This window comes from Pararge aegeria, chromosome 12 (genome assembly GCF_905163445.1).
Source record: "Pararge aegeria chromosome 12, ilParAegt1.1, whole genome shotgun sequence".
NCBI lineage: Eukaryota > Metazoa > Arthropoda > Insecta > Lepidoptera > Nymphalidae > Pararge > Pararge aegeria.
In genome coordinates, this window is record NC_053191.1 from 5,318,101 (window position 1) to 5,342,039 (window position 23,939).

Below are 23,939 nucleotides of genomic sequence, written 5' to 3' on the forward strand. Positions count from 1 at the left end.
TATAGTGACGTTCAGGATTTATTTATTTATTTTAAAACTTCTGTCATCAAACATACAAACGAACTCTTCAGCTTTATTCAAATAAATGATAAATCGTAAAACTCTTTTATTAAATTTCTTATAAGTTGAGGGTTCAATCTCTTTCTAGACAGATAAGTATTGTTCTTTAAAATACAGTCAAGTTATTGTAATTAATTTGTTTTTTTACATGTTTTAGCAAATGTAAGCTTATAAATAATAAATGTTTATTAAGAAACAGTTACTTCCATGGAAAACGACATATAGGTCAGTTGATTTTTCGAATTTCTTATCAAATCTTCAGTTATTTATTAATCTGCTTGATCTTTACTATGGCTATGTTAATTCAAGCTCACAATGTTCCAATTCTAATACGTTTTTCTAAGATTTAAAGTAAACTTTAATAAATAGTAATAGACTAATAGGTAATTGCAAGACTTGCAAGACTCTTGCTGCAAGACCAAGACCAAGACCAAGACTGGGAGCGCAAGACCAAGACCAAGACCAAGACCAGGTGTATTGGCGCAAGACCAAGACCAAGACTGGCTAAGTCTCGTCTTGTTCTTGCATTTGGGCAACACTAATTTAAATAAACTAGTAGGGCCTATTGGTCGATATTCGACCATAAATAATTTTAATTATAATATTTATCATTTCTTTAATCATACATTTTGCCATGGCTTCACTGTATATTTGCCCGTTTTTTCCCAAAAAATATATAATAAGAGTATACAACGTGTAACCGAATTACGAAATAATGTTGTAGGGTGCATAATTATACTTCATGAGGAATCACCCTGTAGAAATATTAAATCAAAAGAAGCATATTTATTTTTCCATAAAAACGAATTCAAAACATTCTAAGTTTTCAGTTATGACAACCCTATTGGAAATAAAAGACAGACATGCGCATAGTATCTAATCTACGCGACGCGTACAGTGACAAGAGTCACATGATTTTTATTTTGCATATTTTGATGTTAGAGCTGTATCCGATTTCCTTTACATAAAAAACTATGGGACTCAAAAACTCACTCACTCAAAAACTTACTCAAAAACTGTTTGGTTTACGGTTTCACAGATAACTCCCAGAGACAGTACATAATGTACCTCTAAAGCCTGTAAAATATTATTTCGGCTTTCATTTACAAAGCAGTCCAAAACATGGAAATGAGTGTGTATTGGTTAAAGAATAGTATATGTATGCGTATGTATAGTATGCGTTTATGTGTCAAATACATGGTGTGTGTAATGTGTTTTTTATGTATTTAATGAATGTTAAATTCAGATTCAGATTCAGAATCATATATTGTTATAGTGCCACTCTTGTTTCTTTTAGAAACTAATTTACAAAGTTCATAATGTAGGTAGGTAGGTCTAGGTATATCTAATATGATGGTAAAGAATCCCTTGGTGCGAATTCGACTCGCTCTGGCCCTGCTTTTTACCAATGTTTCAAGTCAATTCAAGTCTAAAATAATTAATTATTTATCATTCTTAAAGTACATATAAGAGGATAATATATCCATATTGTCACTTAATCAACTCTCTTTTAGGCTTTCTGTCAGCGGAATGAAAATTAAATCACAATTGATCACCACTTGATGTAACAACCGCCATACCAAGGCATCCAGTTTCCATATTCAGATGGCGGTCGTACTCGAGATTTCTACATCTAAACGACCTTGACGCTTTTAGAGAAAATCAGTTCCTATATATAAACTTGCTAATACGTTAACCATGTTTCTTTAATTATACCAGTTGCATTGATATTTGAACAGTTGTTTCATACGGTATCTTTAGAAAGTTATGAGAATTAAATGCAAACATTTCAACATTTTTTTTTCAATTAGAAAAAATGTTTTTAACCATTTTTATCTTTATTTACATATCAAACAAAGACAAATTTTATTTTGTAATATCAATAAGTAGGTAGATACATTGTGCAACCTTTTGTTTTCTAGTCATCGATCTAATAAGAAGCCCTCAGAAAACTTAGCCGGCTATTATTTTTGTAATCGTCATCAAACAATGTAAATAATAAAACCATAATAAATAAATAATTAGCTATCTAGAGTTATTCATACCCAAACATTTTTTTATTTCATGTCATCTTGAGTTTTATAAAAACTTACAACTTATTTAAGGACATCTACAAATATAATAAATCGTTTATTATTTACACTGTATACACAAGTAAAGAATTATTTTGCAAGAAGCTAGAGGCTAACAGCATCGCAATTTCGCGAATAGATTGTATAAATACAGTGCAAGATGTTCCCCCTCTCGATCTTATGAAACCTAAACTTTAAATCAAATCAAATTGATATAGCAAACAGAGATGCCTCTAGCCATAGTACAAGATTTGCTAGCTCACAATGGAGGAGTCATTTTCGCATATAAAATTCTGCACCGACAAAGTAAATTGACCCTAATGTCCCTAGAGCTAGAGGCACAAATCCTGTACATCCGATTTGTATTTTACAAAGTTCTGCTAAAAGCGCTAGCTGAATAATTGTAGGGAAATTTGAGCTTTAATAGAATTTAATTAAGATCCATTTCACTCTGATGTTAAAGTATTTCGATACTCGAGAACGACTCCTCAATTGCGAGCGACAAATCTTGTGCTTAGAGTACTGACCTCTGACATCGGTCATGTTTACGAAGTGACGCTATCAAACATTCAAAATCGGCCTGCAACTCGTAATTACAACATCACAGCTCCTGTCGAAGCAAAATCATGATAACTTCTATGCAGATGATTAATTGTAGTACGTAAATAAATTAAATCAATCGTTTCCTTTTAAAAACAGACACTTTCCAACAACTTTTGCTGAGCTTAACGTTTTGGTGTTATGAGTGGGAATTCGAGATCGGGTAGGGCCCATTTGTCCGTTGGCCGTAGCTACAACCCTGTGGAAAAAGACGTGCCACCAAGCTATTTAGCGTTCCGATACGATGCCTCGTAGAAACCGATTTAGGATATGGGTTCAAACTACCACATCGCCCTAGAAGTTCGTCTGCTACCATCTTACCTCATAACTACTGGAGAAAGCAGTATAGAAAATTGGGTTCTGCTGCCGGGCTAGTCCGCCAAGTTAACCTTAAATATTGGTTCTTAGACTGCATCATAACCCCTGGGGATAGCAGAATAAAATTGGGTTCTGCGGCGGGGCTAGTCCGCCAAGTTTACCTTAAATATCAGTTCTTGAAGAGATCAAAAGCGTTTTAATTACAATGAAACTTCTTAGTTCTTAGTTTAATGTATCTGCAATAGCAACTTTAAGAATATCTCAGTCTTACCGGGGCCCTCGATTATTGTTTTCGGGACTTTATTAACTTTACTATTTTGCAATGTAAATGCTTGCTTTATTTATGAACGTAATACAATACTAGCAGACCCTTGCGACTTTGCCCGCGTATGAGTCAATCGAGAAGCTAGAATAGATCTGATGCTAACATAATAATCATCGTGTCTAGCTACCTACTATTATTGTACGATGTATAGAATAGAATAGAATAGAAAAAACTTTATTGCAACACAACAAAAAAAGGAAAATACAAGGAAAACAGTAATAGTACTTAGTGCTAGGGTGCAAAGGCGGCCTTATCACTAAAAAAAACTATTTATTTATTTATATATATTTATTTATTAGTAGGAAGGAAGCATGCATTCGATCGTTGTCCCATATGCCTTACGATTTGTGAATGTGATGTCCTTTATCTCCAACAATATTTAATGATCTTCATTAAAATAAGACAAAACAAGATTACTAGATACTTAGTATGTATACACATTCAAACAAAAAAAGAATTTAAAATCGTTTGGTGAAAACTTTCATCCCATTTCCCGGAGAAAAAACTTATTGTTTATCGGGATAAAAAGTATCCTATATGTTGACCCGGAATATCAGCTAACACTTTACCAAATTTTATTTAAATCCGCTCAGTAGTTTTCACGTGATGCCCGGACAGACAGACAGATAGACAGACAGATAAAAATTAAACTGTCTTGGACTCAGTATCGATTATAAAGCATCCCCAGGTCAAAAGTTTCAACATGTATTAAATGTACAGAAATCTTCCAGTTACAGTTTTCTTATAAGTATAGATGACAACAGCTTGGTTTAACGTTAAATGTAAAATTGTGGCCTTGCCTGTTATCTGTTCTGTATATGGACTTTGGTTTAATTAAAATCTTCTATGAGATATTTTAAGTGTGGGAGGAGACCCGTGCCCTGTGGCGGGCCGTTGGGTTGATATGATGATGATGATGACATGCGGCGTAGAACTGTTAGTAGTGGCAATCGTATCATCTCATACAAAACTGTAACAAACGAAATCAGATATCCTTAATTCGTTGACGGTAACGTTATTATGACACGAAATCCTTTCTGCCAGCTGCAACTGTCAAAAAATCTCTAATATATATACCGAAAATATCTAGGAAATAAGAGACTTTGACATCTTTATTTTTTCAAATATTACCATCTTGCCCCGATTTGAAAGAGAAAAAAACTACTATTTCGGTAAATAAAATAAATTGTTTGGTGGAGGGCTTTGGCCATTGCTAGATAGCACCCTAATGACAAAGACGTGCCGCGAAGCAATTTAATGTCGCGTTACGATCGACGTCGAGTTAAACCGATAAGGGTAAAGATCGTTATCATTTCAACCAATCGACGTCCACTGCTGGACATAGGTCTTTTGTAGGGAGTTCCACAATACACGGTCCTGGGCCGCTTGCCTCCAGCGGCTCCCAGCGACTCGCCTGATGTCATCTGTCAACCTCGTTGGTGGCCGACCTACGCTGCGTTTACAGGAGCGGGGTCGCCATTCCAGCACCTTAAGGCCCCAAGCTATGTGCGTGTATAAGGGATATGGGTTTATATAATTGCCATACCTGCATCATCACTTACCATTTATCAGGGTTAACTTATAGTGGTTTAAAAAAAAAACAATATTTAAATATTACGATAATAAAAACTCGTACTAAGACGACACGGGAACCATAGAGTTTTTATTGTATTAATTATTATTTTTTCTATCAAACATTCGTATCGTCATGCATATAATAATTATACGATATTAATTAATTTTATTATTTATGGCCGAGCCAATAGTGAATTATTTATTACCTAATATATCAAAAGTGCTAAGCAATCGGATATTACGTCAATGCTATTATAATTCCCGTCGCTGTATTTTATTAGCCAATTGAAAAGGTGAAAAGTAGACAAATAAACATTAGCATTGGTGTGTGAAAGGGTATTAAAAAAGTGAGATGTCGTAGGAAGACTCGACGGAAGCGAGCACAAAGTAACAGCCGTACCTCCCGCCTAGCTTTATAAATAAATAGCTGATACCTTTTTTTTTATCCCGAAGGAACCGAAGGTTTCACCGGAACAAAAAGTAACCTATACCCTGCTACCACGATCTGTTTAGCTGAGAAGCTGTGCATAAGAAAGGTTGTATTTTTAAATGCCCCGTGCTTTAACCAAAACTTTTAGGAGGGAAGTATAGGCGGGATGGGATTAATGGATGGATTCTCCATACATATGTATTCCCCTATAACCTCCCTGGATAAAGTCTCTAGAGCAATTTTTTTTTCGTAAAATTAAAGTCAATTTTTTTTTTTATAAATTTAAAATGCATATAAAAATTTTCGGAACCGACAGGATTTGAACCTGCGACTCTCGGGCATACGCGGCCTGAGTGCTTTCACCAATTAAACTACGGCTCTCCTACCGGCGTTGCCGAAAATTTGTATATGCCTTTCACATTAGTCTTATACGGCAGACGGCAGATTAAATGTTGCTATCCTTTCCTTAATATTATTTATTCCCTGTAGATTTATTTTTTTCTGAGAAAAAAAAATCGTTTTTTCTTGTGTTACGAGGAACACAGATATACCACGTGTAATAAAATCACGAAATAATATTAAAGGATGCATAAGTATATTTCCCTGTATAAAATATTAAATCAAAAAAAGCTTATTATTCCATACAAACGAATTTAAAACATTCTTAAGTGTTTACTGATGACAACCCTATTGAAGATAAAAGATCGACACGAGCATAGTACCTATGCTACGCGACCTGAACTTAACAAAGTGACTGGGGTCACTTTGTTTTAATTTTGCATGTGATGTTATGTTAGGGCCGTATCTGATTTTTTCAGTATAAACTATGGCAGTGGTTTATTCAAAAACTACGAGGTTTTCGGTTCTACAGATAAGTCTCAAAGACAGTACATAATGTACCTCTACAGCCTGTGAAATATTATTTGGGATTTCATTTACACGTTGTATAGCTAAGCATTATTATTAGCGCATACTTAATCCCGGCACGAGTGTATGCGCCTATAGAATACTTATTAGGCGGAGACAGGAAGCGGAGACGTTAGCATTCCATCTCCATAAGCCGGTATAGCGCGGCCATTTTTAGAATAACATAAATTTAAATAGAACACCGGGTGACTGGTTACGTTTTTAATTTAGATCGATTATATGATAACAGTTTATAATACATGGGATAAAATCAGTTTAATGACAGTTTTTTTTATGTACTTTTTCTATTCTGCCTTTAAATTCACCCATAAGGATAACGTGATATATATAAATTAAAAAATATACAATTCTATAAAAGTAACGCCACTCAAAATCATCTCTGAACACTACAACTGAATGTGGTAGACCGCCGACAACTCTACATCACTTTTATAACATAACATAAAGTACAAAATCATACACAGATATTAGACAAAGCACTTAATCAACGTTCGTCTATAAATATATTTTAGATCATAACACAAAGATTTATGTGCACGCCCTTATATCGAGATTTAGATGCTATCAGTAATGCAAGATTTAATATAAGGAAGACCGGTAGTTAAGGCCGTGCGGCGAATAAATATTAATCTAAAATGCATTTTCAAAATAATAAGGAAATACGATGCCCATAATAGAACTGCATATTTTATTAGAGCTTTTTAATATTCTAAGCTATCCAACATGCCCGACTTCGTTTGCGCAACACTTATGTTTTCTCGTTTGCACTTTATCTATCACTAAACCCTGGGTTACTGCCTAATATATTCCTTTTGTCCTTAAATTTTAATGAAATAGTTGAATTATTAACTATTCAATTGTTTTTTATTATTGTTTAGCTCCTCAACCGTAATAATTTTCAATGAAGTCGTTATTTGCTACTAACATTTTTTTAGGGTTCCGTACCCAAGCCGTGTTAACCGGACCCTATTAATAAGCTACCGCTGTCTGTATGTTCGTCTTTCAGCCAGCGGGCTGTATCTCATAACCGTAATAGGTAGAGTTACTTACAATAATTCATGCACATGTTTTGGTCTGGTGGGAAGCTTTCGCCGTAGCTAGTTACCACCCTAACGACAAAGACGTGCTGCAAAGCAATTTTGTTTTCCGATGCGATGTCGCGTAGAAACCGATTAGGGGTATGACTACAATACTCACTGACAGGTTAGCCCGCTACGATCTAAGGCTGCATCGTCACTAACCACCAGGTGAGATTGCAGTATTGTAGAGGAATATAAAAAGCAAGAAATAATATGCATTTTTTACAAAAATTTTAAGTCGGTGCCAAGTTAACAGAAGCAAAAAAAAATACAACCGAATTAATAACCTCCTTCTTCGATTCAATAAAAAACACCCTTATGTTTGGCATGATAAAACTAAGTTTGTTTATTTTAAGAATTTTAAGAGATTTAAAAAGGATATGTTTGTTAGACATCGTTTTACTTTTCTGTAATATTTACATAACATACTATTAACTCTTATCGTTACGTAAACTTTTGCGATAAGAAGATAGACATGGTGTTTTATGGTTAATGAAAAAGAGGCTTGTTAACTCAGAAATCTGTCGTTTATGAGCCGATATAAAGAGAAAATTTTAACAAAAAAGAACTGACTTTGTTATGTGACTCTGTATATAAAAAGGAATACGAAGTGTATGATCTATACATAGTATTTATTATATTTATTGCACAGTATGCCGCAATAATGTATAAATACAAGTTTAAATAACAAAGGTGTAATAATATCCATGTTACAGTAACATACTTAAAAAACTCTTTATAATTTTTAATTACATTCGTTACTAATGTAATTAAAAATTAAAAAGAGATTTTTTATAAGTTTAAATCATAATTAAGTAAAATCAAATCAGTAATAAGGAGATGCAGGGAAAACTACAGTCAGACTTTCTTGCAACGATTTGTAAAGCTAGTTGCAATGGACGAGGTCTATAGCTAGAAGAGAGAACCCATAGATGTTGGGATTCCTAGGCGATCCCGAAGTGGAAATCGTAATAATAGTCCTTTGATTGGGTAGGCTGACGACGTCAAACGAGAAGTACCGCTGCCGATACAAAGCAAAACTATGGAATTAGGAAATATCTACCTCATAATATGTATGTGTCCAGCAGTTGATGTATCAACATGGGTGATATGATGATGATGAAACAACAGAAAGCAATATTATTAATGATAGCACAGAGTTTCATCAGCGTAATGCAAAAATGCGTATCAGGGCCGTGACTGATTGACATTTTGAAACAAACTTGTAGTCTGAGATGAAGAACTCTTGACACAGAAACCGGATAGAAAAAGCAATACGACAGACTTTTACCAAAATTATTTTCGATTATGAAGACAAATAATATAGTAAAAAGTACACCTACTTTTCTATGGTGAATCCTGTATTTTGCAAAAAAAAACTGCACCAAGTTTACTGCTCGTATTATGGAGATTAATGATTTCTTTTCCAAGCCATAACGTCATAAAATTGACAAATTCCTTCAGTTGTACCAATTATAAACATAGACAATTCAAATTTAAAAGCAACAGCAAAACATCAAAGATCAGTGTTTCCGGACGCCATCTTACTAATTATTCCAACTCTATTTTGATCATTTGAAATATTGTATGGAAATTGTTTGTAGCTATAAAATTACGAGTATACCCAAATCTTTGAGACGTTTGGAATACAAAAATATCCAACTTCGATACCGTTTTAACCGTCGCGTTCGTATGGTCGTTTTGACTCCCAGATCTAATTGCTAATTTAAACGCACTCTTAAAGCTAATACAAGATATCGAAAGTTCGTCTACAAATATAAAGAAGATTGCAATATCCACTCGAGGTTTAAATAAACAGAACTGTTACGGTATTGCATTCTTAAGAGGCCCCTAATATTATAAGCAACGCACTTAAAATACTCGGTAACTATAAGAGATACCTGCGGGAGTATGAGTCAACTCAAGCCAAGCACACATCTCGTGGTTTGAAAATAAAATCGATTTAAAGATTGATTGATGTGGTACTAAATCCTACATAGGTATTAAATTTAAGTTAGGTGATCAAAACGTGATGACAATTGTTTCGCAGAACCTAAGGTTGTCATTATAATGTGTGGTAGTCATGTAGTATGGTAGTGTAATGGCTCTTGTTGTCCTAATCCTAAGGTTGTGTGGCAGAGGTCGCTTTTTAGCAATAAGTTTTTACGTCTCTCTCTAATCGTCCTTTATTTTCCTAACTGTGTAGTGGTGTACAAATAAAGAGTTTAAATAAATAATAAATAAATATAATAATCAGACTAATGTCCGATTATTTCTCACTAATCTATTAGTTACTGAGGTTAAGTGACGAAAACCGATGAGTCAACTTATTGCACAAGGCCAAAAGGAACTGTTTAGATCAAGCTACTTTATTAACAGCCTACAATCATCCATCTACTAACCATACGCGTTTTCGCGGCAATATCTACGGTCCTACTCTTTTCTTTTCAATAGCTGCCATTCAACTTCCTAAGACCATGTCCGGTTGGCTGGAGGTCGTACAACGCTACGATTACGGTCCACTCCAAATCGTCCCGATAGAGCCACTGCAATTTTAGCTTTTTAATCATTCGAGCTATCGGTGTTTCTGACATCATCTGGTTCTTCAACAGATTTCTTCAATAAGGATTTCGTTCAGCCAGCGCGGCGAGACCAGCCAGTAGTTATATAATTTGATTTGAGACGTCGGGTTGCGATGGTTTGGATGACGTGTTACAACATTACAAGAATGTGTTTTAGCTAGCCACTTATTTGCCTACAACGGCTACAGTACTGCGACTGGATTTATGGTGGAAACAAACAATCTGACGTGTCTGTATATGACGCGTATGTAAAATCTTTAGGGACGCGGCTCAGGTACTCGAAGGTCCTATTCCACATTCCACAAAGGACTGTTAAATAACTGTAGACGAAGAAACATGCTATTGACCATTTTAATAGAAAATACAAAGGAGCTTCTGGGTCTTAGACATAAAAAAATAAAAAATAAGGAGTCAACACCCTCCTGGCGGAAGCACGCGACATGCACCGATTGCAAACCGCCCGCGGTCTTTTTTGGCAGATACAAGCACTACATACGTCCGATAGTTTCACAGTTCAGCGAACATCATTAGTTAATCAGACGCTGCAGATTGATGCCGATTATTTGTTTTTTGCCAATTCGCGGGCTTATGTAAAGTACTTTAAGATAACGATAACTACAAGGGTTAATCCCTGTAGTAATAGTTGTGACCGACACCTTAGCGAGTCTTCTGAGGTACGGACAAAAAGTAACAGCTAGATTTGAACCTTCATCGTCCGGTCTGCCATCCAGTTTAAGTAAACGTTAATATACCAGGTAACTAATTTGCACAGTGGAGACGAGACAACTTAGCCCTTGACTGCCAATGTCACCTGATCGTAAGGGATGAGGCAGTCTAAGATAATACCAATCTAAGCTGTTAGAGGTATAAACACATACCCTAAATAGGTTTTTCTACGCTACATCGTCCCGGATCGCTAAATCGCTTAGCGGCATCGCTGTTCGTAGGGTGGTGGGAAACTGCCACAGCCAAAGCATCCCAAGACAAGACAATTGATAACCACAAACACGGCCAAATAAATTTACAATTTACAAATACAATCTTTTTCACATATTTTCATTATATTGTTGTAATTAGACACAAGTAATTCTCGCAAGCAAGTTGAACTCAGTTCAAGGTAAGTACTCTGTAATTACACGTACATAAGTATGTATTAGATATACTTACATAATATATGACTTCTACGTGTAGCAACATAAAATAAAGTTACATATTATTACCAATATTTTGTAATTTTGTGCCACGTGTTAGAATTTTTTCTCTCCTAGGTTCCAATTTGTCTGAGAATATTATACCTCCATTTTTCGTCGGTGTATGTCTTGGGATGGTCCTGGTAATTTATTAAGTTTACTTTACTAATTACATGCTTTATGTCGACACGTTTATAATCTGTTTTTAATGAATCGTACTGTAAAAGTGTTAAATTCAATCATCATTCATAGTGTGATGCATCTTCTTAGACCAGATCGCGTTTGAAACCTTAATCTTCAGTTCCTTATCTTAACTAATATTAAAAAAGCAAAACTGTGTTTGTTTGTACTTCCTTCACGCCAGAACAAAGCAACCAATCAACTTGATTTTCGGCATAGATTTAGTTGAAAGGACTTAGAGTAAAATATGGCACTTTTTATTCTTGGAAAACAAACGGTTCCCGCAAGAATTGTAAAAAAAACATAATAAACCTGAACGTATAACGCGTAGAACAGATAGTAATAACAATTTGGTCTGATTGCGTACTCGAATGAAGATGTATAATTTGTTTCATTTAAATGTGCGCATGACGACTCTGTTTGCATTTGGCCGGTTTATTTAGTTGGTTATTCAAATCTTCTTGGCTGTCTTACCACGGTGAAACTTTAACAAAACACAGTCTTAATAGACACAAGAAACGCTGATGTTCCCAGCTCAACGCTCGGAGAAACGAGAAAGCTGTCTAGATTTCAGAGAATAACCCGGCTTTGGAATAACATTTTACTAAATCAACGTCACAAATAATTTCTAATGAGATAGATACCACATCATTTCTAACAGCACAGCTAGTTAATGTCAAAGCAATCGTAATCATGCTGTCATATGTATGTAGCCCACGACCGTATACGGGTGATCCCGTTGGGTTCTTGTCGGACTATCTCACTATTGATAACTGGTTGTAATGATAGAGATCTGTATGCGGAGTCTCATTGAGCAACAGAAACCATTCAGGTTTGTTCCTCTATATTTGTATCCTACAAAGAGCGCAAATGTGCGTTTAAGTCCGCGCGATTATTTAGCTTATATTATGCAGCACACAGCATCTTCAACAGTTGTAAAAAAGCATGGTCTACACACCAAACGGATTTTCTGTCAGCTTATTTATCATCGGTTCCACATATTCTTTAACACGTTGAAAGACGACGGCACGAAATCAAGAAATTCCGAAATATTTTATTAATTGATCGATTACAATATGTCAGAGGAAAAGAGTCCGACGTGTTGATAGGAAGCAAGTCTAGGGCCTGTGTAGATGGATCGGCGGCTTTGATAGCGGGTTTTAGATAAAGAAATTAGTAATATTCGACGTTTTCATTACATTTCAAACAACAACGTGAAGGGGCATAACGTGGCGTGGCAATGGTTTAGGAAAAAGTTCGTTAAATTAGGGTTGCTTTAGGCATTAACTTGCCTCTTTAGACGTAGATTGAAGTGGCTACAGGTAAGTTGTAGCAAACATGTTGCCGTCGTTAAGTTGACTCTCTTGCATATAAATATGATTGCTTTTTTTATTACCGGGCAATGATGTCAACTACAACAACTATGACCGACAAGTGGCGGTATAACCACTTCGAATTGGCTAGGCTGAACAAATGGCACAGACCGGTGTCGGGCAGCAGCGACGCCGGGGCGATCAGTCTAGCCCTGCGATGACCAACCCGCCTGCCCAGCGTGGTCATTATCGGGCATATCTTTAATGGGAAGGAGAAAAAAACCACAGCCCCTAGTTCCCGGCGGCCCCGCTATTCCTGGCTCTGGCAGCGGTTATGGTAACGGCGGGGCAAGGGGTGTTAAGAATCTCCGGCAGAGATTCCGCTGCCAACCCCGACGACTTGACCTGGCAACATACAACGCACGCACGTTGAGGACCGATGGAAAGGTGATTGAGCTGGAAGAAGTGGTGAGCAAGTTGCGCTGGGATATTATAGGATTGTCTGAAGTCCGGCGAGAGGGGGAGGACTCGATAATCTTGGAATCCGGCAACTTGTTTTACTACCGGGAGGGTGACCAACAGTCACAGGGTGGTGTCGGGTTTATCGTCCACAAGTCTCTCGTCAACAATGTTGTAAAAGTCGAAAGTGTGTCGAGCAGGGTAGCATACCTTATACTCAGAATTACCAAACGGTATTCGTTGAAGGTCATACAGGTATACGCGCCGACTTCGGCACACCCAGACGAGGATGTAGAGGTTTTGTATGAGGACATTTCAAAAGCCATACATGCCTCGAACACCTACTACAATATTGTGATGGGGGATTTCAACGCGAAGCTTGGCGAGCGAACTGGTTCAGAGTTGAGGGTGGGGCAATTTGGGTATGGGCAACGGAACCACAGGGGTCAAATGTTGGCTGACTTCATGGAGAAGGAGGGCCTTTATATGATGAACTCCTTCTTCAAGAAGCGGCCACACAGGAAATGGACCTGGATAAGCCCCGATGGTTCCACGAGAAACGAGATCGACTTCATCATGTCGACCAAACGGCATGTATTCAATGATGTCTCTGTGATCAACAGGGTTAAAACCGGAAGTGATCACCGTATGGTAAGAGGCACATTGAGTATAAACGTTCAACTTGAAAGAGTCAGACTGGTGAAGTCTACACTCCGGCCTACTCGTGCCCATATTCAAAACCCCGAGAGCTTTCAACTAGAACTACAGAACCGGTTCGGTTGCCTAGCAGATTGCGACACTGTGGACGATTTGAACAACAGGCTGGTGGAAACTGTCCAAACAGTCGGGTCCAAATTCTACAAGGCCCACCGTAGAAACAAGGCCAATAGGTTCTCAACCAATACACTCAAGCTTATGACGGAGAGGCAAGAGATGAGACTACAGTCTATAGCAGACGCGTCCGCTTACCGGCGGATTAATAGGCAGATCTCTAAATCACAGACTCGTGATATGCGGCACTTCAATACAGAGCGTATTAAAAATGCCATCGAGCAAAACAGAGGCTCTAAAGTGTTCGCTAGAGATCTGTCTATCGGTCAGAGCCAGTTGATGCGACTGAAGACCAATAATGGTAGTCTTGTCTCTTCCAAACCTGAGATCTTGGGTGAGGTTGAGAACTTTTATGGACAGTTGTACACCACAGTACAGACGCCTGTTGAAGATTTGGCTAAGGATCCTAGAGCCAAATTAACTCGACACTATACCGAAGATATCCCAGACGTCAGCCTATACGAGATTAGTGTGGCTCTCAAGCAGCTTAAAAATGGCAAGGCGCCGGGTGATGACGGAATAACGGCAGAACTCCTGAAGGCAGGTGGAAAACCGATACTGAAAGTCCTTCAGCGATTGTTTGATTCCGTTATTCACCAAGGCACAACGCCAGAGGCATGGCACAGGAGTGTGGTGGTTCTGTTCTTCAAAAAAGGTGATAATACCTTGTTGAAGAATTACAGACCCATCTCGCTGCTGAGTCATATCTACAAGCTGTTTTCGAGAGTCATTACGAATCGTCTCGCTCGTAGGTTTGATGACTTCCAGCCTCCCGAACAAGCCGGTTTCCGTAAGGGCTTTAGTACCATAGACCACATTCATACGCTGCGGCAGGTTATACAGAAGACTGAAGAGTATAACCGGCCACTTTGCTTAGCGTTTGTGGACTATGAAAAAGCCTTTGATTCGGTGGAAACTTGGGCTGTGTTTAGGTCACTGCAGAGATGCCGAATTGACTACCGGTATATCCAAGTGTTGCAGTGTTTGTACAAAAACGCCACTATGTCAGTTCGTATACAGGATCAGACTACGAGACCAATCCAATTGCAGCGAGGCGTGCGACAGGGAGATGTTATCTCCCCGAAACTATTTACCGCTGCGTTGGAGGACGTCTTTAAGCTTCTGGAATGGAACGGACTTGGCATCAACATTAACGGCGAGTACATCACTCAACTTCGGTTTGCCGACGATGTAGTCATAATGGCAGAGACTCTGGGAGACCTAAATACGATGCTCGATGGCCTCAGCAGAGCTTCTCAACAGGTTGGCCTACGAATGAACATGAGCAAGACGAAGATTATGTCTAATGCTCATGTTCCGCTTCAACCAGTAATCGTTGAGAACACTGCACTCGAAATTGTTGACGAATACGTATACCTAGGACACACGATCCAGTTAGGTAGGTCCAATTTCGAGAAGGAGGTGAACCGCCGAATCCAACTCGGATGGGCAGCGTTCGGGAAACTCCGTGCCATCTTTTCGTCAGAAATCCCTCAGTGCCTGAAGACGAAAGTCTTCGAACAGTGCGTGTTGCCAGTGATGACCTATGGCTCTGAAACATGGTCGTTAACTATGGGCCTCATAAGAAGGCTTAGAGTCACTCAGCGGGCGATGGAGAGAGCTATGCTCGGAGTATCTCTACGCGATCGAATCAGAAATGTGGAGATTCGTAGAAGAACCAAAGTTACCGACATAGCTCAACGAGTCGCGAAGCTTAAGTGGCAATGGGCCGGGCACATAGTTCGGAGAAAGGATGGACGTTGGGGTCCCAAGGTGCTGGAATGGCAGCCCCGTACTGGTAAGCGCAGCGTTGGTCGACCCCCAACGAGGTGGACAGACGACATTAAGCGCGTCGCAGGTAGCCGTTGGATCCAAGCGGCTCAGAATCGTGGAACTTGGAACTCCCTACAAAAGACCTATGTCCAGCAGTGGACGTCTATCGGTTGATGTGATGATGATGATGGTGATGATGTCAACTAGATGCAATTTAAATAGCCCAATTTGCCTTTCTATTCAAGTATTTATATCTAAAGAAGTTCCTACCCACCAATACGATGAACGTCAGTTGGTTTTTGGTTATAGTTTCTTGAATGAAGGATTAAAGAATTTACTCGTATATTTAAAGTAGTTCCTACGTGCCACTGCGATGAGCTTTTGGATATTAGTTGGGTTTTGGTTATAGTTTTTAAATGAAGGATTAAAGTATTTCCTTCTAAAGAAATTCCTTCTTACCAATGCGTTGAATTTTTGGATATGAGTTGGTTTTTGTTTATATTTTTTAAATGAAGGTTACCTGCAACAAAATACAGAATTGTTAATATCCCAAACAGTTACTGGGTTTTTCAAAAATATAGAAACACTGCAGCAAGCATTATTTTATTAAGCGAAATATATTTTTCTTGACTTCATGATGCGGGTCTTGCGGCATTATTCGATCAACGTTAATAACCTTATAATAATAATGTAAAGCGCAAGGAAGGTGTCTTCCAGTTGCTACTTGATATGCAACATTTGATAGAAAATGCTAATCGCTAATTGATTTTGGAAACACAAAGGCAATCGTAATGAATACAACAGATACTCGTTTATATCTTGTTTTGTTTACCTACTAGCAGACATTTGCTGTGTAGGAGATAAATAATTATTCTCCACATTAATTGCAACCTTGGGATATTGTAAATGACGCCCTCCCTTCTAGTTGCTATCGGTGTCTGTCGATCTGTACATCTTTCAACGAAATCCAGTTTTATTAATGGATTATGCAATGACAGTGATATAGGTACCTCCAGGCTACAACCATTTAATTTTTACACTGTTTTTCTGGTTAAAAATTCGACGTTACAATTAGAGGGCTTATAGAAATTATGTTTGTTGATATTCTTATCTCTGAGTACACAGACATAAAATCAATATCATCATCATATCATATCAACAACCCGTTAGCGGCCCACTATAGAGCATGAGTCTCCTTCCACAATGAGAAGGGGCTAAGACCGCTGTCCACCACGCTGGCAGAGTGCGGATTGGTGGACTCCACACACCTTTGGGAAAACGTAGAGCACTTAGGCGTGAAGGTTTCACCACGTTGTTTTCCTTCACCATTGACGCAACTGATATTCAATAGCTTTAAATTAATAACGCACATAACTGAAAAAAGTTTAAGGTAAAAGTGAAGTCGAAGTCCTACTAACTGGGCTACCACTCACTGGCTTTATTTAATTTTATTTAAAAAAAAATACGAATATACTCAGTTATTGGAATATAGCTTGATATCGTTGCTTTTATATAATTACTAGCTGTTGCCCGCGACTTCTTCTGCGTTTGATTTTGTTTTTTGAAGTGGCAATTTAGTAGTTGATATAAAAAAAATTAGAGTATTCAGTATCGCTAAGCGTTAAATGAGAGGTTTGCTGCTGTCTGCTGAGGAGTTCTGTCCTCTATCTCCAACCACAGTTTGGGCAAAATTAAACACAAATTATAACCTCTATATTTCAAAAATAATTGTTTAAATCGGTTATAATTTGTCGGAATTATGGTGTAAAACCGTCAAACACTCATCCCCTCTCCCAAAGGAACCGAGCTTAATTTCGGTACAAAAAGTATCCTATATTACTTCTAACACTTCCAAGAAAATGTGTACTAAGTTTCATGAGGATTGGTTAAGTAGTTTTTACGTGAAAGCGTAACAAACAAACTTACATTGACATTTATAATACTAGTAGGGAAGTAAGGATGTGTATTCTTTATATTAAATTGGACATTATTAAATTCCTTACTAGTTGGTTTCTTTAAGTTCATTTCTACCAGCTGTCATAGTAACCGAGATATCCAACGGCAAAAATGGATAGTTTGTCAGGAAATGTTAACGTAAAAACTTGCGAGGAGATCCGGGACTTCATACTTCTATGTTTTTTTTTTAATCATAGTAATCACTTATTATAATATATTATGTGTTTAGTTAATATATTCTATATACCGCTATAGGCTTAAGTTTATGTTTATATTAAAAGGATTGTGCAGTGCTCAGACAAGCCGTCAAGCGCTGGTGAGCAAGACGCAACCAAAAAGATATGTTTTAAATTTTATGATAAATTAATAAATAAAAATAAATAAATACTACAATACAGAAAAAAGTGAATAAAGTTTCATGCCTGCATCAACACTTACGATTGCAGACAAGGTCTTATTTATAATGTGCTGATAATCTCAGATAGTATAATATTTAAGTTTGTCACATAGCAAACACACACGACGCGATCCTACGCAAGTGACAAATTATACGCAAGATTAACATGGTAAAGATGTTACGACATGAGCATTGTTTGTGGATGCCTCTGAACTAGTCAAATAAAAGGTCTAGACCAGTAAAATTAGAGGTCTTTTGCATAGTAAATGGGACTTTTTTTCCACTACAAGTTAGCCCTATACAGCAATCTCACGTAATGGTAACATCTTTGTCAGTAGGGTGGTAACCAGCCACGGCCGAAGCCTCCTACCAGAGAAAACACACTCCAGATCAATGGAGGTCTTATGACTACAATGCAAATTAATTGTACCAATTGTAACAATGCAGAGAAAATAAATCAAATTGATATGTGTAACAACGACAACTTGGGAGTAAGTAATGGAATTATTTCGCTTGTAGAATAAATTGTTTAGAGTCTGTAATTTATCATGTTGCACATTTCGATTGCAAAGTTGCAGATTAAAACAGTAGCAAAGTTTGAAAAAATATATATAAAATAATAAACATATAACGACAATACACGAATTGCCATCCAGTCCCAAAGTAAGCGAAGCTTGTGTTATGGGTGTTTTTTTATGAATAATATACATAAATACTTAAAATATACAGATAAACACTCCAGAGATCATTATTTTAGTTGTGGAAATCGAAAGCAGGGTCGCGCCTATTGCGTCATTCGGCCGTCATTACAGCCGTACAATAGAAGAAAATACATAAAACCTTCTACAACATGCTACTACTAATATAGATTAGACTGCTAACTAAATTATTGTATTGATTTCTATCGATTTGCAGTTGTTCGAGGAAGTTAGTTTTGTGTTGCGAAAAGTTTTATTGGATCATCAAGAAATGCGTATATTATAAAAAAAATAGTTGTAATTGGTCGACAAAAAGTTTTACTTTATCATCTTTGTAAACGCACAGATCTCCTCTTAGAATGAAGGGTGTAGGACGTACTACACCAAGCTCGCCAAGTGAAGATTGGTAAACTTTACACGCCCTTGAAAACATTATGGAGAACTCTTAGGCATGCAGGTTTCCTCGCGATATTTTCCTTCACCGTTAGAGCATCTGATATTCAATAGCTTTAATAAAAAAAAGCACATAACTCCGAAATTTTCAAGGTACGTGCTGGAGATCAGCCTCGATTCCCCCGAAAGTGAAACTAAAACCTTACCCACTTGTCTTGGCTATCACTGCTTCAGAAGTTTGTAACGTATTTTAAAGGAGTAATTAAGATTTTTTTTTTTAATTTTATTTGCAAGCGATGATAGCCTAGCGGGTAAGCCATCGACTTTCCTTTCCGGGACACCGCGTTTGAGCCCGGGACGGACCACTGACTGCTCGAGTTATGTGCGTTTTTAATTTTATCAATTTAAAAATCACTCGCTTTAAACGGCGAAGGAAAACATCGTGAGGAAACCTACTTAAGAGTTCTCAACGGCTTGTGAAGTCTACCAATCTTCATTTGGCGAGCGGTGTAGACTACGGCGTAAACCCTAGACCCTAGACCCAGAAAGATCTGGATCCTGCAGTGGGCCCGTAGACGCGGTCATTGCTGATGATGATGATTTTCTTGTTATAAATAAATAAATAAACGACATTACACACATCGCCATCTAGCCCCAAAGTAAGCGTAGTTTGTGTTATGGGTACTAAGATGACTGATGAATATTTTTATGAATAATTTACCTAAATACTTATAATATACATATAAACACCCAGACACTGAAAAACATTCATGTTCATCACACAAACATAGTCCAGTTGTGGGAATCGAACCCACGGCCTTGGACTCAGAAAGCAGAGTCGCTGCCCACTGCGCCAATGGGCCGTCTATATGACGTATAATATGATCTTAAAAGGTAAGAAAAGATGCTTACGGTATACTCTCAATAGGCATTGTAAATCAAGCAGACCACAAAAGCCCACGCTTGTTTCTCATCAGCAGGAGTCAACCTCATCTGCAACTCATTTGTATTCGTGTCTCAAACACCGGTTATGTAAGAACGCCTTGTGACAAAGCTACGACATTGGCGATTTAGTAATGCACGCAGTGCTAATACATTTACATGTATTACATTCGCTTAACACAAGTTATTACTTATTGTGATGAATATTTTGATTTGTTGACAGTGTACATTAATGTTTGGTTGAACGCATACATACTTTAGTGAATCAATTATATACAAAGTACCTTGTAAAATGGAATGGTTGGAAACCCCAAGAACTCTAAAATAATATCATATAATCTTTTTCTTTTTTTATTCCACTACAAGTTACCCCTTGACTGCAATCTCACCTACCACCTGGTGAGATTGCAGTCAAGGGGTAACTTGTAAGTGGCGATGCAGTCTAAAATGGTAACGGGCTAACCTGTTAGGGAGTATGGTAGTCATACCCCTAAATAGGTTTCTACACGACATCGCACCAGAACACATCGCTTAGTGGATCGTCTTTGTCGGTAGGGTGGTAACTAGCCATAGCCTTCCAGTAGACCAGAGAAAAATTCAGGAATTATTAATTCCCAAATTGGACATGCTAGGAATCAAACCCGGGACCTCCTACTTAAATTCACAGCACTCACCGTTGCGCCAGGGAGGTCGTAAATATTTGTCGTCATGGTAATATAAGTTAATGAACTGTCACTCATAAATAGTATAAAAATAAACCTGTGACATTTTTACACCAAATTTAGTGTAAAATTTGTTACACTATTTAATCTGAACTGAACGTAAAAGGTAGGTAGGTCAATCATTGAAATCTTGGAAAAATTTGTTCAAAAATGTAAGGTGGAATTAAATTCTCTTCAGTCTTACTTTTACTGATTGCCTAAGAGCATTGATATAATATGTTACTATCGTAAGCTCACTGCCTAATAATATCAATTGCTTATCGCCTAGACCATGGCAAATAACTAGACGTCTATTATTTGTTCGAAAAGTAAAGGGTGCGGCAATATTTTTCACAATAAAATGAGATCAACACAGTGATATAAATTAGGAGAAGCGGTCGACTATTAACACGAATAATTTTATATATTAAGGTATTTTTTTTATGTTGTACAAATAGCACAAAAGGTCACTTTTGATTATCTCCTTAAGATAGCCGGAACAAACAGAGGTGCAGTATCACAGTTTGCTTTTGGATAAGATAACATGAACTATTTCAAAAGTGGGTCCATTTAAAGATTTGAAGGCTTTTATCTCCTTGGTCTGTAAAGACTAACAATAAAATACAATTATCTTAACAAACATTGTATCGACAGCGTGACTGCCTCTCCCTATATAATGATATTCAAGTTCGTGCGGCCTCGGTAGATAAGAGGGGTAATCAAATGTTGCCAAATATGTAGAAAATAGTATCATAGAACTGACCTGCTCGAGGGCTTGCAAAATTAACGCTAACTTACCTCGTAAAGCGGCTGAGGCTGGGAAGAAAATTCGCTCCAGGGTCTCAATAGAGCACGTTCTGAATCCGCTCCATTTAAAGCGAAGTTAACTCCATACTTTCTCCATAGTGAAAGATCATACAGTCTCCGCCATGACACGCCGTCCAACTTCTTCTTTCTGATGCTTCCTCGGAGCGAAGGCGAACGAACGAACGGCTCATTTGGAATTCCATTTTTACTCGCACTACGCCATGGCGGTTTAGTGCCGTTACTACCAGGTTTACCATTTATCGTTCCTGTTGAATTTTTACGACAAACTAAATTTTTATTTGGAGTCAGAGCTCTTTTCTTGTCATCTATTACTTCATGATTACTTAGTTCATCTGAATTTTTAATCCCATCAGACTTCACTTCGTCTATAGTTACAACAACTGCCTTTCTGTCGCGAAAGCTCCCTCTTGATGATGTTCTTACGAAATTATTCTCCCATTTTTCACCATCAATTTCATCGTTAACAGATGGAATGACACTATCTTCAGCGTAGCGCATTCGAGCAGTTTTCATCAAAGAAGCTTTTGTATTTTGAGCGAAAAGCCGTTCACAAGGATCAGTTAATTTATTTTCTACGCGGGATTTAAAAGCAGTTTCCGAGTCGGTATCACTATGACCTTCGTAGGAGCTAGTGCTGTTACTGAAACTCTTAGTCATAGAGCCATTTTTAGTAAAATTATTCTCATTTTTGACCGCCTCTTTTATTTCTATAAAGCAGTCGCTCCGAAAAGACTTCTTTGATTGTAGGCTTGAATTAGAATCAGACTTTGCAAGTGGATTGCTTTTGGAATCAACGCATCCATGAGCGTGCGACTTGCCGGTACAATGCTTGTGAATTTTTGCAAGTGCTGCGAGGGTTTTATTTCCACTGGGCGAGACGTCATCGCCACATCGGAGCGATTGTTCAAATGTCCCTTGTACATGAAACATTATTTCCCGTTTTCTTCTTAAACTTTATATTTAGACATTTTTTCTTTAAAAACGTAAACAAAACATAGTCATGCCTAAAATCACACATGAATTTAATTTATTATCAATTCGTTTGGGCTCCTTACCTATTCAAAACTTTAGTACGTATAACCAAAAAAGGAAGTCTATCTCCTTAATCCTCCTTGATAACTTGCTACGCGCAAAGTTTAAGATTCAATGAAGAATTTAAGTTTTCCTGTATATAACTTGAAAAATATGCACTTGCATACAAACTTTCTTTCAATATTACACTCTAATAGAGGAAGTTTCAAAAAAACTTTGAAACGTGTTTTTTACTTTTCAACTATCTAAACTAGATTCACGGATCTAGCTTGAAATATGACAAGTATTCGTATAAACTTTCTTCCATGTTCAAGCTGTGTGTAGAATACTAAAATAACCTGGTGTAAGTAGGTACACCTCTTGGGTACTCTCAAAGCAAAAAAAAAGTTATTTCTACGTTCAGCCGTTTGGGCTGTAGCTTGTCTGTCAGACATCCAGGACAGAGCCTTTTATAGTTATTGATTATTTACACAGAGTGAAATATGCCACATCGCAGACGCATTTGAGCTGATATTTTTAGTATTAAATATTCATGGTGCAATTTGTGTCAACGTCGGATTACAGTGACTAAACGTCTACCTCCGCAGTCGTGCTGTCTTGCAGCTAGAGCTACGCATTGTCAACATTCAATAGATACTTCTTAACATTGCACAATAAAGTTTAGCGGTACCAAGCGTAAAATCAAATTTATGTCCGTTTTAGACGTATGGAAAATATTATGTAGAAATAATGCAACCTACACTGCTAAAGCAAGAAGGAATTGGGGTCAAAAGTCTTAATGGTTTCATTAAGACGATTTTTAACTACGCATTCACTTGGCCGGGCTAGTCTGTTAATTCAGTTATCACTGTATCAATATTTAAACGAACTTTATCAGCACTTACATACACCTGATCGTGAGAATGAGGGCCCGCTTTCTATTTATCTGTATTACACTTCATTTTACTGAAATACAAGTGCGTCCATTGATACTTGGCTTCAGGATTTTATTTGGCTTTATTCGTTTTGAACAATATCAATATTCTATCGAATATATTGAACATGTTATTTCTTTTAAACTTAATGTTTAGAACGTAGCACATTATAATATTACAAATTTATGTCTAAATCCAAATACTATTAGTAGGCGTGAAGCAAAACAAAGTTAGCATCGTTAGCATCTTAAACCTCACAGCTGCGGCCGAAGGCCTTTCAATCAAATATGCCTTTAATTACAGTTGTGATAGAGTTCAAATTTAATTGAGGAAATATTTTCGAATATTCTTGTGGTACAATACG

The 23,939-nt window shown here is 37.4% G+C and overlaps 1 protein-coding gene across 5 annotated transcripts in view; it reads right to left on the reverse strand.

Moving 5' to 3' along the window:
• The window catches only part of LOC120627972 (unconventional myosin-XVIIIa), a 281,655-nt gene that overhangs the window by 191,497 nt on the left and 66,219 nt on the right, over positions 1-23,939 (reverse strand). For 2 of the 5 annotated variants that reach the window (XM_039896118.1, XM_039896117.1), the window contains exon 1: positions 21,600-22,561. The exons of the other annotated variants lie outside the window; for them this stretch is intronic. In XM_039896118.1, coding sequence (XP_039752052.1) covers positions 21,600-22,559 — 960 coding nt within the window. In that variant the 5' untranslated portion in view covers positions 22,560-22,561. Of the gene's footprint in view, positions 1-21,599; positions 22,562-23,939 lie in introns of those variants that run through there. 5 annotated transcript variants of the gene reach the window in all.